This window comes from Desmodus rotundus, chromosome 4 (assembly GCF_022682495.2).
Source record: "Desmodus rotundus isolate HL8 chromosome 4, HLdesRot8A.1, whole genome shotgun sequence".
In the NCBI taxonomy this organism is placed as follows: domain Eukaryota; kingdom Metazoa; phylum Chordata; class Mammalia; order Chiroptera; family Phyllostomidae; genus Desmodus; species Desmodus rotundus.
In genome coordinates, this window is record NC_071390.1 from 68,228,786 (window position 1) to 68,247,658 (window position 18,873).

An 18,873-nucleotide genomic window follows, 5' to 3' on the forward strand; every position below is an offset into this window, starting at 1 on the left:
TAAACTCATAAAGTAATTCAGCATAGGTACTCTTGTAAGAGCTTAATTTGTATTAACTCATTTAATCCTCACAATAGCCCTGTCACTACCTTCTTTTACAGATGGGAAAACAAAGCATAGAAAGCAGATAACTAACCTGCCTAAGGCTAGTAAATGAGGCAATGAAGATTTAAACCTAAAGTAACCTAAGCCAATGGTCCAAGCTCTTAACCAGTGTGCTACACTTTTCAAAAAATTACTTTGCAAACCTCTCAGAGAAAATAGTACAAGTTTGATTTTTTTAACTTCTTTTTTGGGGGGCAGGGTCCCACTTTCCTATTTATTCCAAGAGAGACCACCTGTGAGGATACTACTGAAAAGATTAAAAAGCATGATCCAGAAATCTCTGGTTTGTCAGTCAGGACTTCAAAACAGAAATCTCAACTATTGTCAACGATTCTCCATAACTAAAGTTGTCAGCTTGGAGTACAGTTCTCAATAAAATTATGAAATTGCTAGAAACTGGTATTTTTGTTAAGCGTCTTCCAACTCCCTGATAGGTATCCCCTCTGGCCCCTGTAAATTCTCCATTCCATTGTCCCAGGAATCAGAAACATAGCCTATTATGGCTCTCAGTGAATAATTAAGACTGGCTAAGGAATGTACTGACATTCCCAGGGTTAACTACAACATGTCAGAAACTTAGAAATCAGAAAAGCCTCTAACTTCCTGGTACCCATGTAGCCCCTTACTCTTAGAAACACCAACAATCCTCATCTCTTCTTCATCCTTCCTCTTTAATTGAATGCATGTTTCTGGTTCTGTGGAGTCTGGGAGATGGATATTAATTACACTCTCCAACTCACTTATGAAGCAGCTAAAACAAAACAGAGACCAAAGAAATTTTTTCAAAGTTAGAAAGGATACCAAGTTAAATTCTATCAAAGTTAAGGGGAGTATCTCAATCTTACTCAAGGGCAGTTATCTCACTGATACAATAGCCTTGCAGATCTCTGCATTTTTACTTATCCCTTTACTCCCAGATGGTAATGTGTAAGTGAGGGCACTTTCACATTAGTGCCAAATGAATGTCAAATGCAGAGTAGAAATACTGAGCTGAATTAAAAAACAAGACAACTGAATGACCTATAAAATCTACTACAAAATGATGTGAAAAAAATCTGTATTCCTATTAGAGGCTAAATGAAGAACTAAGAAAAGCAATCTGGTCTGGATAGGTAACATAGCAGATTGTTACTCTTAGTTTAGGAACCATATTTTAAGAGGGACCAATGGTTTGGGGTATGTAAACAGCAGAGATAAAGCACTTAGGATTCATACTAAGTGAAATAGAAGAAAGGAGTCATTTTGTATGTGCCCATGTGCATTGTTAGAGGTGGGGTGAGTCAAGAAAGCATTAAGATACATGAAGGAAGGTTAAATGTTAAAGAAAATTAAATGTATTTATTGTAGCTCTAGAAGGATGAACCAGGAGTGGAGGGGAGAATAACTGGAAAGACAGACTTTTTAAAAAATAATTTTTAGAAAGAGAGAGAGAGAAACATTGATCTGTTGTTCCACTTATTTATGCCTTCATTGGCTGATTTTTGTATGTGCCCTGACTGGGAATCAAACCCGCAACCTTGGCATATGGGAACAACATTCTAACTAACTGAGCTACCCAGCCAGGTAGAAAGACAGACTTTTTAAGTGAATGAAAGTATTAGAAAATAAATAACACAAGCAGCCAACTGAAATGAAATAGTGAATTTGCCACCATTGAAGCTGTCTAGTCTCCATCTCTCGTTGGTGTTATAGAGTTGATAACATTTTTAGTAGGCAGCTAGACCAAATGACTTCCTCGGGTCCCCTTCATTTCTAACCTGCCATGACTCCAAAATGTTGCACATGTCCTCTTCCTATAACACAATTGGCTCAATTGTGTTATTTTTCTCTTCAGGTGTTTAGTCTTTTACCATCTCAGCCATGCAGTTAGCCTCCTAAAGTAAGTTTGTTTTTCTTTCCCCTCACAAATGAACATGTTTGATGAATGAAAACACTATGGGAAAGCCACATAAGCAGATATGCCTCCTTAAGTTAACTCCCTTAGAGTGAGTCCCTTTCATCACTAACTCCAGAAAGAACAATTACAAATCAGAGTAAAAATTATTAGAAAGTAAAAATGAGATGCACTGGTTAACATGAATGCACACTCAAAATATGCAGTATATGTAATCATGTCCTCATGTGCACTGAAAAAGTTGATCCATTCTTATTTAAGTGCTTTGGGGATTTGCTCTAGATTAGGAAATGTGTTAACTATTCCAAGACACTAAAAATTTTACAAATCTGATGAACTCAGATTGGTTATCGTTCTCCTTAGTATTTGCAGATAAATAATAAGAACAAAACACAGTAAATTAGCAACTTCCACAAAATCTGCCAATAGTACACATGGACAGCAAAACCTCAAAATTCTTATCCATCAGACAAAATTCTAGGTAATTACTACTTACATTTTAGTTTAATAAAGGAACTTTTCCCAATCTTTGTCCCCAGGAAAAAAGTCTTAAAATACAAACACTAACCAAAACAGGAGGACAAGAGGGAACATTAAATATTGGTGTTCCATTTAACTAATGTCTTCACACACAAAACTCCTTAATTCTAAATAAGACTTTCAGAAGACAAAACTAAGGCAAAAGAGTAGAAAAAGTCAAAATGTTGCAGACTTTGGTTCAAAAGGTATAACCTTTTTAACACTGACAGCTATCAATGGATCACTTATGAGAATAAACTTCCTAGCATACAGGTAATTTTAAGAGGTCGGAAAAACATCTTTCCAGGGGCTGTAAAATAAATTCCTCTCGTGGTAAAAAGATCCCTTCTAATTCTAAGGTTCCAGGATTGTTTTTATCATCATTACCTTTCCCATTCTGGAAAATCTTCAAGACTCTGTCTTGTAAATGTCACCAACCCAGTAGGTTCTACAAAAAAGCAATAAAAGAAAAAAAGCACCCAAAATAAGTTTAGATTTTGAAAGATTATACATGGGGGGGGGTTCAGCTGGGATGGGGTGGAGGGATGGGGAGAAAAGGCATACAGCTGTAACTGAATAACAATAAAAATTTTTAAAAAAGAGAAAGATTATACATATATTCAGTAAAGGAATGGGTCTAACAATAGTTATAAAACAATCAGGAAGCCCCAAGCTTAGTGTCGGAATACAACAGAAGACTGATTTAAAATAATGTCCATTCAGTAGGAACTCTTTCTATAAGATAATTAAGTCCTCACTAAAACAAAAAACTACATAAACAACAGCACGACAGTAGGAGACTTTGAGCACTGCTACTTTTTAGTGACATTTTCTAAACTGCAAACATTTTTAAAAAATAATTGGGGGAAAAAGATGCATAATGAGTGTAGCTTACACAATAAAGACAAAATAGAATTTTAATCTGTAGATTCCTCTCAAAGAAAAACTTTAACCCAACCTAAAAACTGGTGAATGTATATACATTTACATGTGTTATAATGAACTAAATTGTCTAGAGTTAAAGAGAGAAAATTGTTGGCATGCCTTTGGAGTTAACACAGCCAAACCCAAGGCTTAGACAATATACAATTGCTCTATTTATAAGGTGCCTTAGCCAGAAGGAGAGATTACTGTGCTCTAAATGGTTACAGAAGAAAGATGACATAGTTTTTAAGTAGCAATAGATGTAAGAATATCAAACACAGTATATTTTAGAGGATAAAATTCTTTTTTGTTAGGTTTATTTATTTTTTAACTAGTAGCAAAAGCAACAAATAAATCAGCTGGCCGTAAGTAATTTGTTTGACTTGAATCGAAGAGTAAACTAAAAAGGCCAGGCCATTTTTTTTCTATTTTCTTTCTTTCTTTTTTTTAAAGCTCTTAAGCAAAGAGAAATATGTCAGGAACTATTAGTGATAATGATGGTCGAGTCCCAATGAAAGCTCAGCAACATTTCATTCCTTTGGATGATTCTACATTTCTTTGCTTTCAGTCGCAAGCAGTAGTAACTCAAAAATCATATGGAGTATTTACATTAAAAAACAGTATTTTGTTAACATTGGTTATAAAATATTCTTTAGATATCTAACTTCCTTTAAGACAAATAGAGAACATATTTAAAACTCACAACTAAAAAGTCAAGCAATTCAAACACTAGAGAAGTAATTTTATTAATAGGAAACTAATGTTAGTATCATCATTCAGTAACCTAGGAGAGAAGAATAAAAATATCCTTCATATACACTAGGAGAGATCAAAAGAAATTCATAAATGAATACTGATGGCAAAACAAAAGAAAAGATAACCATGGTTCTTCAGATATAACAAAAATACCTTGAGAGTGTGCCTCTTACCTTTCTTCCATAATAATGCACCTTTCTTTCATTCCAGATTAGGTTATTTTGGTTAATTACACATTTTCATTAATAAATCAAAATATATACTGTGTATGAATCAATTTTAAAATACTTCATCTATAAGATATTTTATTTAAAACTATATTGAAAATCATTTAATTCAGAAAGTTTTAAAATCTTTCAGTCTCAATATTAATGTCTGAGAACACTCAAAAGTTGGTCCTGATGGAATTATATTTTATCAATTCTAAAAGTCACATTTTTTCATGTATTAAATTTCTGAAAACGGAATACATCTTTCATAGTCAAAGGAATCCAGACATCTGCATTTGATCTGGAATAAAGTCAAATTTTTCCAGAGAAGATATACATCTTCTTCTGCTGTCATCCAAGAGCACTGCCAACCTGAGATCAGTCTGAATTAAATCCTATGTTGCAGGCTTTTGTGGATTGCACTGGTAATAATGACTTTGGACCCCAAACTTGGGCTCTGTGGTTCAAGTTCTCAGGGGAGATTTTTTTTGGTCCCCTCCCTACCCAGTGCCACAGCTAACAATTGCAGTTTGTTTACTGTCCCTTTTCTGCACAGGCAGGTTACTTGCTCATTTATCCATACAAACCTTTGGTGGGCCAGCTTTGTAAGAGAAGTTTCCTATGACTCCCCATCCTTAGGGTTTTTTTCCTTCTCAATAATATATAACATAATGGCACTTCCTACGATCTATAATGTTCTAGATTTGATGAAATATATTTTTAAATACATTTCTATTGTTTCTATTCAATAGACTCTAGAACTTCTATAAAAAGTAATCATTAAATTGCAAATCTCTTTTATTCCACTTAGTATTCCTCCTTAAGCCTGTAGCTTTATATCCTGAAAACCTATAGTATGCTTCACTATATTTCTTCAAAGAACTAAATTAGTACATAGTGAAAAAGTCAGAACATAAAGTGTCTAATTACAATCTTTCAGTTTGACTAATTCCTAACACTTATAGTGGTTTATAAATTTCTAGTTGAAAAACCAAAACTTTAGCTTTTTATTCTCAGATTATTTAAAATCCTTAGACACAGAAAGGCAAGTTAGCCTTTACAGAAGATATACATAATTTGACTATAAGGACAGAAAAGTAAACTGAATTACTTAGGTATAATAATGAAATTCATTCTATTTAGTATAGCAAAAAATGTACTTATTTTTCTAATGAATTATTACAATTATAATTTGGTTTTATGTATCATAAGCCTGAATGTGCCTTTATTTTCCTTAATATTTCATTAAAGCACAAAGCACAAAACTAAAACTGATAAGCTAAGTAATAACCCTCTATCAAAGAAACATGTAATTTTTTCCTTAAATTCCAAAATCCTAATAATTGATTTATTTTAAAAAGTCTGAACCATGTCCAATAGGAATACATTCAAAGGAGAAAAATGCCACGTAAGTATACTGTGATGTGAGATTACTTACTAAAGGAAAGATGAGAGGAGAGAAAAAAAAAAAGACCTCAAAATGATTCAATGATGTGTTTTAAGATAATCCCACAACCTCGATGTCCAAAACTGAAAAGAACTCATTTCACTTGACCTGAGTAGACTTGCTCTATTTAGCAAAAGCAAATTTTTGAGATGTTCTAGTCTTCTTAATAACTGACTTGCAAGAAAGACTACCCATTGATAATAGCTAACATTATTAAGCATATAACTTCTCATTTAATATTTACAAATAGCCTGTGAGATAATTATTATCATTCTTTTATTTTATAGATGAAGAAACTGAAGCTTAGAGATATTAAGCCTCTAACTTGTCTGTAGCCACTCAGCTCTAGGATAAGAGTAGCGATACCAATCTAGAATCAACCAGTCACTAGGATCACTGGGTAGGTATTTACCACCACTACCTCAGGTGCTATAATTAGCCTCTGGGAAAACAAGATAGTCAAGTTCAACAGAGGAAGACAAGTGAACACTAAGTACAACACACCTTTAACTGGAACATAATTAACAAAAGAAAAATGTAAACAAAATATAACCAGAGACAGTGAAATTAAGAACAATCTAACAATAGCGAGATGGGAGGGGGGAGGGGACAGTGGGGAGAAGGGTTTTCAGGAACTACTATAAAGGACACAGGGACAAAACCAAGGGGGAGGGTGGAAGCAAGGGAGAGAGGCGTGTTTTGCTGGGGTGGGGGGAAGTGGTGGGGAGAAATGCAGACAACTGTAATTGAACAACAATAAAGTAACTTAAAAAATTCATTTTAGAGAGAAAGGATGGGAGAGAAACAGTGCCTTGTTGTTCTACTTATTTGTGCATTCACTGGTTGATTGTGATATGTGCCCCTGACCAAGGATCAAACCGACAACTTTGGCATATGGGGACAATACTCTAACCATCTGAGCTACTTAACCAGGGCCAAGTACAACACTGTTTTATAAGAACTCTACAAAAGGTTTAAAGGTGACACAGAAGAGAGGAATCAGTAGAAAGACAATGAATTGGTTGACTTCTACAAATAAACTAATTGTAATAGTCAATGCTTCTTTAAATAAAGCATGCCAAAAATGTATTTCCTGGTTCAACATACTTTCTTTTGAAAATAACAATTTATTGCTTTTATTCATGAAAACACATTATAGTATGTTATACTGATCTAATTTCAGAATATATAAAACCCTCTAAACACTCAATGCACATTTATGTATATACACATGTGCATAAACTCTAGATTATAACATTGAATTATTTGGTTTGGGCAGGAAGGTGTATTTTGAACACAAAATGTTCTTGATCTGAACTGTCCCCATCAGTGATAAAAATTATCGTAAGAATGAAAGGAATTTACTTTTCTCTGTGACTCTTCTAAAGTAGCAGAAGAGCGTTTTAAGCTTCTCTGGTTTTCTTGAGGAACGTCCTTCAAACAACCTGAAAGAGATCAAAAATAAAAGATTCACAAAGAACTAAATCTATATTACTACCACAAAGTAATAAAAAAAGTAATTCTTCCACAAGGCAATTCTATAATGATAAAGAAATGGAAAACTATTTGGATTCAAATGGCATCCTGAGAGAACTGAAACCAACTAGAACCAGGCTTCTTAAAAGCTGTTCAAGTCAGATGGAATTCTCTAACAACTATGTCCCTCCAATCTACCTTCCTCCAGGCAGAAGGCACCAACCATCTGGTCCCCCAAAGTCAAATAAGCCAGTGAGTTAATGCTCAATTATTTACCCAAAGGCAAATACTATTTATAATTCACAATATTACTAGGGAGTTAAATGATTAAATAAAAGGTGTCTGAAAAAAAAATCCACATGGTTGTTTGTATTGAGGAAGCAGTGGTGGAAGCAACGACAATGAGTAGAATGACAAGTGGGTATAACAAGATGTTGAGGGACGGACTAATCCTTGGTAATTAAACAAATATACCCTGTGCATGGTAACCAAAACAGTGCCTACGCTGTGTCATCTAGTTTCCAGCAAGCAGGACTTGTACTACTTAATTTAGTTGTCTTTGAAATGATGTGGCATTGTTACTGGTAACACATTATGCAATTTATCCTGAGGAAAGAAAAGCAGGGCTTTAGAAGCATATGACCTGAGTAAGTAGTTCACTAAAGATTTCAAACACAAAAGCATGCTTTTAGGCATGATACCTACTTTTCCAAAAGCATTTAAAAATTACAGAGAAATTCTGTGTCTATAAATGATAAGGTATTATTCATCTGCTTCTAGTCATATACCCTGGCTTTAAAACCATAAATACTTTAAGTAAAAGTTCACCTCAGTAAGTGCCAAAATGGGTAAAATTTTTCATGATTAGAAAAGCAAGTTCATTAACTACAGTAGAGAGGAAAAAGTTATTCCATGAGAAAATCCTATGGAGCAAGTAAAATGAATTAGGAAAAGGGAAAGAAATGCAGATTTCAAATGACCTTGTTTTTCAGTGATCTGAAATTCTATATTCAGGGTGAGTTCCTGAGAAAACAATTTATGTGAATACTTATTTCCTGAAAAGAATATTAATGTCAGAAAGCATTTTAACCAAATCACAAACTGAGTTTTTAAAAGATTAGTGCCTGTGTTTTACTCATGTAAGAGAAATTATTTTACATGTTTATTATAAATACTCAAAAATTCAGCTGCCTGCCAAAAGAAAGGATCTTTGAGAGTGCAATTTTTAGCTTAGTTTCTTCTGTAATATTGACCAGAACAGTTTGTTTAAATCAAAATGATAGTCAAAATGAAGAAGCCACTTGGCAGTTGAATTAAGCATCCTGTATGAAATAAATATGATTTACTAAATAAATAACTTGGGATCCATTGCAAAATCCCTTTCTAGGTTTACTATTTAGTAGAGGGAAGCAATATTAATATAAAGGCAGCCACCACCTTTTCTTAGAGATGAATTGATGTACTTACACAATTCAATTAAGGGAAAAAAGTTTCTCTTCCAGAGAACTGTTGCACTGTGAGAAGAAAATGGCTGCTGACCTTAAGAAATATTTCCCCCAAACATAAAAAGCATCCCTAAGTTCTACATGTGGTCAGCTGTGTAAAAATCACACAAAAGTATACATATTTCATAACTATGATGACAAATTATTAACCTCAGGAGCCTCTTAGGACTACAGATTTACTACCCAAGCAATATGATTTTCCTGGAAGATTTATGTGGACATTATCATCACCAACTACAAATAAGCACCATTGTTTATTTTGCAGGTACAAACCTTAGAGGTACAAGTCAAGCAGAATCTCAGTGTATTCTGTTTATCCATTGTGCATGAGTTTCAAAGCCTAATTTCAAATTACTATGGAACCAAATATGCTTTCCTGGCTTCCTGATGGAGCAGGGAAGTGTGAGGAGGTGGAGATGCAGTAAAGGGGGAGGTGGAGAGAAAGTCAGGGAAGATGAAGCACATTTAAAACTCTTATGCCAATTCTCAGACTTTCCTGATGAAAAATTGTATAGTACTATGTATTGTATAGCCACCTGAATTATCCTGGTATGAAAGCAAGTGAAAAATAACATAAAAATACAGGCAAGCAGCATGAGTTAAAGTCACCACAAGAATGATGTATATATTATCTGAGGAACAGCTTTTCGGAGAAAGAAGGAAGACAAAAGAGCGAGGATGAAGCCAGAAAAAGGCAGAAATAGAAAAATAGAGCAGTAAAGATAAAGGGAAAAGAAAGACAGAAATGGGGCTGGAGACAGAGGGAGGTTCTGAAAAGCAGAAACTCACACAGAAAGACAGAGAAACACAGAAAGAGAGACAGACTCGTGAGACAATTAGACTTCTGATAATAATCAAGCGCTATCCATTTTTTTTTACTTCTCAAAACCTAGTTATTTTTAAATTTAGGTTTTGAGGTTCTGGGCATGTATATTTGAAGGTATATTTTGAGTCAGCAGGTGTGCATGTAAACATGAACATAAACTAGGCCATAATAACCCCTCTGCATGTAGGCAAGACATTTTGGCCTTTAACTGAATAATTACAGATTATTAAAGAAAGCAAACAGAAAAAGCTAGTCAGGCAACCTTACGTTTGTTTTAAACAAAACTTTTTATTTTCAAGGGAATATGTCATTCAATGTCGATATTTACTAACTGGTATTTTTCTTTCCATACACATAAAAAGAAACATAATTTAATAATACCTTTCCCTGAATGACATGTTGATAACATTACCAGAATTGGATTCTAGATACACATCACCCCCCATTGGGATTTCAAGTTCAGAATTAATCCCATTAGTATATAGTAAATCAAACCCAAAGCACTATAACCTACATGTTAAAATGGAAGCAAATGATAATCCCAAACCCAGCCAGAAAGTCATTCTCGGCTTTTCTGTGAAGCACTCTGCCATATGGCCTCAGCAGCATTTTCAATCCAGGGAAGAGGCAAATGTAAGAGCCTTCTGGGCTGACCAGTGCCACAGCCCACAATTAATCTCTGACTGTTGGTTTCTAAGCAATCTTAGAAGCATCAATGCTAATCACATTGGAAGCCTTTATATGAATATTTAGGCCCTGAAAGGCAAGCAGGGGAAAAGGTCAAGGGTATTTAATATAACTAAGCAGGGCTAGAACAACACAACAATAAATTTAAAAAGGAAGACTTATTTAATTTATTGACGTCAGCTTCCCAACACATACTCTTAACCCTTTTCCTTATTCAATCAAGTAGCTAGTCATACCTCTTTTGAGACTAAATACCCATATGCGAGCACGCACACACACATAGCTCCCAACTGCCAGAAACAATAATCATAAATAGCAACTATGCAAAAGAGAAAACACAACATGTTCCATAATCAGCTTACCAAATGGCACACCAAATTAGGTACTTGGTATTTCATAAGCCACATAGAAAAGGGAATTTTTGGTTGTTTCCCATTTCTGGAGAGTACTCAGAGCATTTTGTTCTTGAGAGGAAGCAAGACATAATGAAAGAGCACAGAGTTTAAACAGAAGACAACATTCAAATCCCAGTTCTGCTGACAAGTTATTTACTCAAACACAACCTGTTAGTACAAAGCTTCTCCACCTAGAAACGTCCGGAATCAAAGTGAGCTGTCAATAGACTGTATCAATGATCATGTATAATCCTTGTTCCTGTTGTTTGCTAGTTTAGGCTTATTAAAACACACACCATCTCAGTGAGAGGCAAGTGCATACATCCTGCTGTTGAAGAGTCCCTAAAACAACTGTATATACCATAGGTTTTACCTGCCTTTATTAATTTTCAGTTCTGGTGACCCCCCCCCCCAAAAAATCTGTCAGCCAGGAAGACAAGAGTAGAACTACATACAGACCTACTGAAACTCTATTTAGTGAAAATACTACTGGGATACTTTGCGTTTAAATCTCTCATGGTCACTTTGGACTGATGAATGGTTATGGTTCATTTTACAGATCAAGAATTATTTCTAAGGAGAGTTCTAATCTCTGACTAGGTATGAGGTAGAAGTATTAATGTGATTCATTGAAAGGAGGCTGTATAGTAGAATTGTTAAGGGATACAGCTTCTAGAGGCTGCTGTCTATACCCTCCTGAGTTTGAATCCCAATTATACAAATTACCTTGGTGAAGTAAACTGCCTGCCCTCTAAGCTTTCGTCTCCTCATTTGAAAAAATGAGAAAAATGCCTAATTTATAAGATTAATACAAGGATTAAATTAAAAATAGATAGTGATTGGTAAATAGTAAGTACTTAGTAAATATTAGATATTATAAAGAGATACTGTTATGCAAAAGAAATTTCAGATAATACTGAGAAAGCAGAGGTACTTGTGCTGGATAAGGCATTACATAATAGCCAGCAAAACAACAAGTCATTTACATAAAATGCTCACATTGTTCTAATGTACATTCCTTTCATGAAGAAAGGTGGCTCATCCTCTTTTCCCACCAAGCCTAACATTGCTGACACTCAGAACCGACCAGCTCAGTCTTCAGGATAAATGATCATGCACAATCAAAAAGATAACAATGCTGTGTCCAAGAAGTCCCAGTGTTCCTGTCAGAAGTTTATCTGAAAAATAAACATGCTTTAAAATTAAAACATATTTTGAAATTAATATATATTCTGGTAATTGGTGGCAGAAAATGGAAAGTCATCAAAGCCAAACTTCCCAGGACTTCTTGACTTTACCTGTCAGCCATCCAAACCTGTGGTTGAGAGAAAAAGGCTGTCAAGTGTGCAGGTGCCCAGCCCTCAGAGAGCGCTTGTGTTGCTTTTCCATGCTAAATGGGAAAGTCAGGATAAAAGGGAAGTAATAATAGTATGTCCTTGGGGCCGTAATTAGGAAGGAATAAACTATCTATTCCAGTTGTTCAAGAAAGGCTCAAAAAATCTGTTGGATTCCACCCTCAAAATCAAATTTAAAAAACTGTCCAGTCTTTTTAATAACTGTCTTCTGCTCCATTTCTGATGATTGACTTGTTCTCCTCTTAAGTAACTATTTTTCTTCTGATATAAAAGTAATAAATGTTCATTATAAACAGTTTGAAAAATATAGAAAAGGATTAGTAACATTTTTAATCTCATCACCCAGTGGTAATATTTTGATTCATTTTCTAGTCAGTCCATTTCCGTGCTCATACACGTACATTCAGAGATGTGAACACAGAAGTATATTAATAGATACAAATATTTTAACATAATTGAGGTTGTATTCTATTTACAATTTTTTATTCCTTGCTAAAACCTACAACTGCTGATTCTTATCACGTTTAACCTTTCACTCCCTTTCTTTTGCTTTTTCTTGTTTTACTGATGAGGAATGTATATTTATAGTTATCCACAAGAGAACCTTAAGCTTTTCAGAGAAGGAGGCTATAAACACTTAACCAAAATGTAGGACTAAAGTTATCTGTGAAGAGTTTTAAATACTGAATTCTTAATAAGTGAAACTTAATGTCTGGAATTTGTTTTAAAATAGTCAACAGAAAAAAAGTGTTATTGGATAGGTGAAAAAAAGTAAAAACAATATTGCTAAGTATTGAAGCTAGGTGATTAAAATATGAGCTCATTATAGTGTTCTCTTTATTTTTGATATGTTTGAAAATAGCCATAATACAGTTTTTAAAAATAACTTTTCAGAAAAGAGGCTTTCTGATACAACCTTAATTTATTAAGAAAACACACAACTCATCAAAAAAATAATAAATTTAAAAAGTCAACAATTAAGTCAAAGAATCAATCTTCTGAGAAAGCTTGTAACAAAGACAGCAAAGGATTATCTTAGGGAACATCAAGATACATTCACTAGCTGATTACTTATTCCACAGAAACAAATTGTAACGAGCAACTGAAACACTCATTTTAAAGCATTATTAACTAGCTCAACTTCTTTCCAAAATCAAAAAACAGATAAATACCCAGAAATACTGGCATTATCTTCAGAATTTTGGATAGAATTTTTAAAATTTACAGCATCTCTGCAGATCTTAGGGATGATCAAACATTTATGCCAAATAAAAAAGATACTTACTGTCTGCAGAATTCGTATTATTAACATAAGAATTCTCTTTATGGAAATAATTATATTTCTATAAAATGAAATGTCTACATCTTACATACAAACTTTGACCATTCCCTTTTCTGTACTAAAAAAGAAAACCTACAAGAGATGCTAAGCTCATAACTACTAGTGAGTGAATCTAATTATATAGTAAATACCTAATAATTTTTTCAAATAGGCAAAAAAAATTTATTTAATTAAACAGATTCTATATACAACTGCAATAGCAGATACCAATGTTCTTTGTTTTCTCTCAGTCCTATTATAAAAACCAGAGACATAAAAGATAAAAACTGTTAATTACCTGTACCTTAAAAATAAAACACCTCCTAATTCGTAAGAGATACAGTTTGAAAAGTAAAAGAAGACTGAGGACGAGGGGGTTAAGTTACAGTTCTAGCACTCAGCCACTAACCAGTCACTTGATATCTCAAATGTTTCACCTGCAAATTTCTTTTCATTCACTCCACAAGAATTTATTGAAGGCCTACAATACATGAGAGAATGAAAACAACAACAAAAGGGATGGATAAGATCCCTGCCCCACTGAAAGGATTATACAGGCAATAACAAAACAGGTAGGCTGTACAGTAAGAAAAGTAGAGAAAATAGCCGTGGCTGGAGTGGTTCAGTGAATTGAGCTCTACTAGCCTACAACCAAAGGGTCGCCGGTTTGGTTCCCAGTCAGGGCACATGCCTGGGTTGCGGGCCAGGTCGCTGGTTGGGGGTAGGCAAGAGGCAACCGACTGATGTATCAACAAGAAAAGGGATGGATAAGATCAATGTTTCTATCCCTCTCTTTCTCCCTCCCTTCCCCTCTCTCTAAAAATCAATAAATAAAATCTTTAAAAAATGTCTCTACAGCTCCACTGCCACCGCTACATTATTCCAGCTACCATCCTTTCCCAGTGCACTGCAATAGCCTCCCCAACTAGGTGAGCTTATTGTACTCTGGCCTCTCTCCACTGGGTTCCCACATTGTAGTCAAAACAACCTTGATTCATTTACTCTCCAGTCTCTCCTTCCACCCTCCCCCTCCCCCCATATCTGTCCCTGGGCCTGTGGCATCCTTCTTGCCACAGTGCCTTTGTACAATACATGTTGTTTCCTCTCCCAAGAATGCAATCACCTCTCCTCCTTGGCAAAAACTCCTACTCACTCTTTCATACTTAGTTCAAAAGTTATTTCCCCCAGGAAACTTTCATTTATTAAATTATATCCTCTACTAATACAGTGTCTTGATGCTGTGCACCTGCCCTTTATATCACCAGAGGTACACACAGGCTGTCATAGGAACCAAGAGGAGTAGGAAACCTATCCTGACAGGATCAAAGAGCTATTAGGAACAGTGATGTGTGAACTAAGGCTTGAAGGATGAGTCAAAGCCATGTGGAGGACAGAAAGGCACAAAAGTCAGAAATAGCTTGTCCCTTCCCTTATAATCCCAAGGCATTTAACGCACTGTGGAGAATGTTGTAATTGTTCACTGTATATTTGAATAAACTAAATAACTAAATGGTATTCTCTTAAAATAAACTTAGCTAATGTACTCATTTGGAAAAAAAAAAGTTAAAAACAAGCCCCTGACAACTGGTATTTACACAACCAAAGCAGATATGACATAACATGGATACCATCTTGTTGAAATTTTAAAGACATTCTCTTACACACATGGCATTATTTTTCATTAGTTTGTTGCCCCATTCCTCCTTGGTGTTGATAATGTAGAGTAACTGTATGTAACAACAGACATTTTCATTTATATTTTAGTGTCTGATAGCCTTAAAATATAGTCCAAGAATTATTAGTTTAAAAGTATTCTTACAGTTAAATTATCTCCTATGCTTTCATTTGCCAAACACATAAATAAAACAAAATGCAATAAGCTGTACTAAAGTGTCTATGGCTTAGTTTTAATAAAAATTTATATTAAGTACTAAGCAGCTGAATCCTAGAATCTTTAACATCTTAAGACAGAACACTTTCTAAATTTCAAGAAGCTAAACGTAATGCCTTTGAGGCTAACATTCCATGTCACTGTGAATCCATTTTAACACGGCCTTGTAAAAGTGTCAGAAATTCTGGCCACATAAAAGTGGTATTAAACACAATGATATTCGAGTAACAAGAGCACACTTATTGCCCAGATCTTAGTTCTAAATGCCATCCCATTCTCCAATAAAAGAAATCATGGATTCTTGGAAATAATGTTTGATTCCAGAGTTCAGCCATGGAAAATATAAGATGAGACTGGAACATCTTGTGATACCAGAAAGTAAGAAATGCTCAAAATAAAGATTGGGGCTTGGTGAAAGAACACAGAAGCCAACATGAAAGAGCCCTAATAGCCAAAGCTAGAACAATGTGAGGAGTAAAATAAATGACAATGTTAAATTCTAACTCACAAATATCCATAAGTCCATTCTGATATTAATATTAAAAAATACAGGAGAGACTTTCAGCCAAGATGGAGGCATAGGTAGATACACTGTACCTCTTTCCACAAGCAAAAGAAGGACAACAACAAACTTAAAAACAAAAAAACAACCAGAACTGACAGAAAATCAAACTCTATGGAAGTCCGACAACAAAGGAATTAAAAAAGAAACATTCATCCACAGAGCTAGAAGGGGTGGAGACAGGCAGCTGGGCAGAGAGGAATTGCGGGGAGTTGGCAGCTGGAGGACCAGGGTAGACAAAGCAGCGGCTGGCGGACCCTGCGAGGTGGCAATTTGTGGACTGGGTAGTCCCACATTCATGTGCAGATAAACCAGGAGGAAAAAACAGGAAGCAAGACTGCCTGCACAAACCAGAGTTCCAGTGTGGGGAAACAAATCCTCAAACCTCTGATTGAAAGTACCTGTGGGGGTTCAATCAGACAAAAAAAAGAAATAAAACGCATCCAAATTGGAAAGGAGGAAATGAAACCGTCACTGTTTGCAGATGACATGATACTATACATGGAAAATCCTACAGACTCCACCAAAAAACTACTCGACCTAATAAATGAATTTGGCAAAACAGCAGGATATAAAGTCAATACTCAGACATCAAAGGCATTCCTTTACACCAACAACGAAACTGCACTAACAGAAATCAGGGAAAAAAAAAATCCCATTTGATATTGCAACAAGAAAAATAAAGTACCTAGGAATAAACCTAACCAAGGAGGTAAAAGACCTAGACTCAGAAAACTACACAACACTGAAGATAGAAATTAAGGAAGACACAAACAAATGGAAGCATGTACCATGCTCATGGATTGGAAGAATTAACATCATCATAACAGCCATACTACCCAAAGCGATTTATAGATTCAATGCAATCCCTATTAGAGTACCCATGACATACTGCACAGATATAGAACAAACATTTCAGAAATTTATATGGAACCATAAACGACCCCGAATAGCTGCAGCAATTTTGAGAAAGAAGAACAAAGCAGGAGGGATCACAATACCTGATATCAAACTGTACTACAAAGCCACTGTAATCAAAACAGCCTGCTAATGGCATACGAACAGGCACATGCCTATGGAACAGAACAGAGAGCCCAGAAATAAACCCAAGCCTCTACTGTCAATTAATATTTGACAAAGGAGGAAGGAGCATGAAATGAAGCAAAAATAGCCTCTTCAACAAATGGTGTTGGGAGATCTGGACAGCTACATGCAAAAAAATGAAACTCGATCACCAACTTAAACCATACACAAAAAGAAATTCCAGGTGGATAAAAGATTTAAATATAAGTCATGACACCATAAAAGTCCTAGAGGAAAACATTGGCAGGAAAATCTCAGACATTCCACGCAGCAACATCCTCACAGACACGTCCCCTAAAGCAAGGGACATAAAGGAAAGAATAAACAAATAGGACTTCATCAAAATAAAAAGCTTCTGCATGGCTAAAGAAAACAGCATTAAAAGAGAACCAACAGTATGGGAAAACATATTTGCTAATGATACCTCAGACAAGGGCCTGATCTCCAAAATATATAAAGAACTCACACAACTCCATTCCAGGAAGACAAACAACCCAATTAAAAAATAGGCAAAGGACTTGAACAGACACTTCTCCAAGGAAGACATACAGATGGCCCAAAGACATATGAAAAGATGCTCAGCATCACTAGCCATCAGAGAGATGCAAATTAAAACCACAATGTGGTACCATCTCACACTGGTCAGAGTGGCCAACATAAACAAATCCACAAACAAATGTTGGAGAGGATGCGGAGAAAAGGGAACCCTAGTGCACTGTTGGTGGGAATGCAGAGTGGTGAGGCCACTGTGGAAAACAGTATGGACTTTCCTCAGAAAACTAAAAATGGAACTGCCCTTTGACCCAGCAATTCCGCTGCTGGGATTGTACCCTAAGATCCCTGAAACACCAATCCAAAAGAACCTATGCACCCCAATGTTCATAGCAGCACAATTTACAATAGCCAAGTACTGGAAGCAACCTAAATGCCCATCAGGAAACGAGTGGATCCAAAAACTATGGTATATTTACACAACGGAATTCTATGCAGCAGAGAGAAAGAAGGAGCTTATACCCTTTGCAGCAGGATGGATGGAACTGGAGAGCATTATGCTAAGTGAAATAAGCCAGGTGGTGAGGGACAAATACCATATGATCTCACCTTTAAATGGAATGTAATCAACAGAAGAAAAAAGGAAACAAAATATAACCAGAGACATTGAAGTTAAGAACAATCTAACAATAACCAGGGGGGAGTGGGGCGGGGACAGTGAGGAGAGGGGATTACAAGAACTACTATAAAGGACACATGGACAAAATCAAGGGGGAGGGTGGAAGTAGGGGAGAGAGGTGCGCTTGGCTGGGGTGGGGTGGAGGGATGGGGAGAAAAGGCATACAACTGTAATTGAATAACAATAAAAATTTTTTTAAAAAAGAAAATACCTGTGGGGGTTGAGGCAGCAGCAGGAGAAACTCCCAGCCTCACAGGAGAGTTCACTGGAGAGACTCACAGGGTCCTAGAACTTACGCAAGCCCACCCACCCAGGAATCAGCACCAGAAGGGCCCGATTTGATTGTGGGTAACGGGGGAAGTGTCTGAAAACTGGCAGAGAATGGAGCAAGAAGCATTGTTCCCTCTCAGACCCCTCCCCCACATACAGCACCACAAAGCAGTGAGGGGGGTTGCCCCACCCTGGTAAACACCTAAGGCTCCACCCTTTATACGTAACAGGCATGCTGAGACAATAAATAAATAAATAAATAAATAAAAGGCCCAAATGAAAGAACAGATCAAAGCTCCAGAAAAAAATACAACTAAACAATGAAGAGTTAGCCAACCTATCAGATGCACAGTTCAAAACACTGGTAATCAGGATGCTCACAGAATTGGTTGAATATGGTCTCAAATTAGAAGAAAAAAATGAAGGCTATCTGTAGTGAAATAAAGGAAAATCTACAGGGAACCAACAGTGACGGGA

At 35.7% G+C, this 18,873-nt stretch overlaps 1 protein-coding gene across 4 annotated transcripts in view; it reads right to left on the bottom strand.

The window, feature by feature from the left end:
* PARG (poly(ADP-ribose) glycohydrolase) overlaps positions 1-18,873 on the bottom strand; it is a 222,384-nt gene that overhangs the window by 101,988 nt on the left and 101,523 nt on the right. For all 4 annotated transcript variants that reach the window (XM_053922150.2, XM_071221242.1, XM_053922151.1 and 1 more), the window contains exons 10-11: positions 7,220-7,299; positions 2,906-2,966 (exon numbers count right to left, since the gene is read on the bottom strand). In XM_053922150.2, the coding sequence (XP_053778125.1) occupies positions 2,906-2,966; positions 7,220-7,299 (141 nt within the window). The remainder of the gene's footprint in view (positions 1-2,905; positions 2,967-7,219; positions 7,300-18,873) is intronic.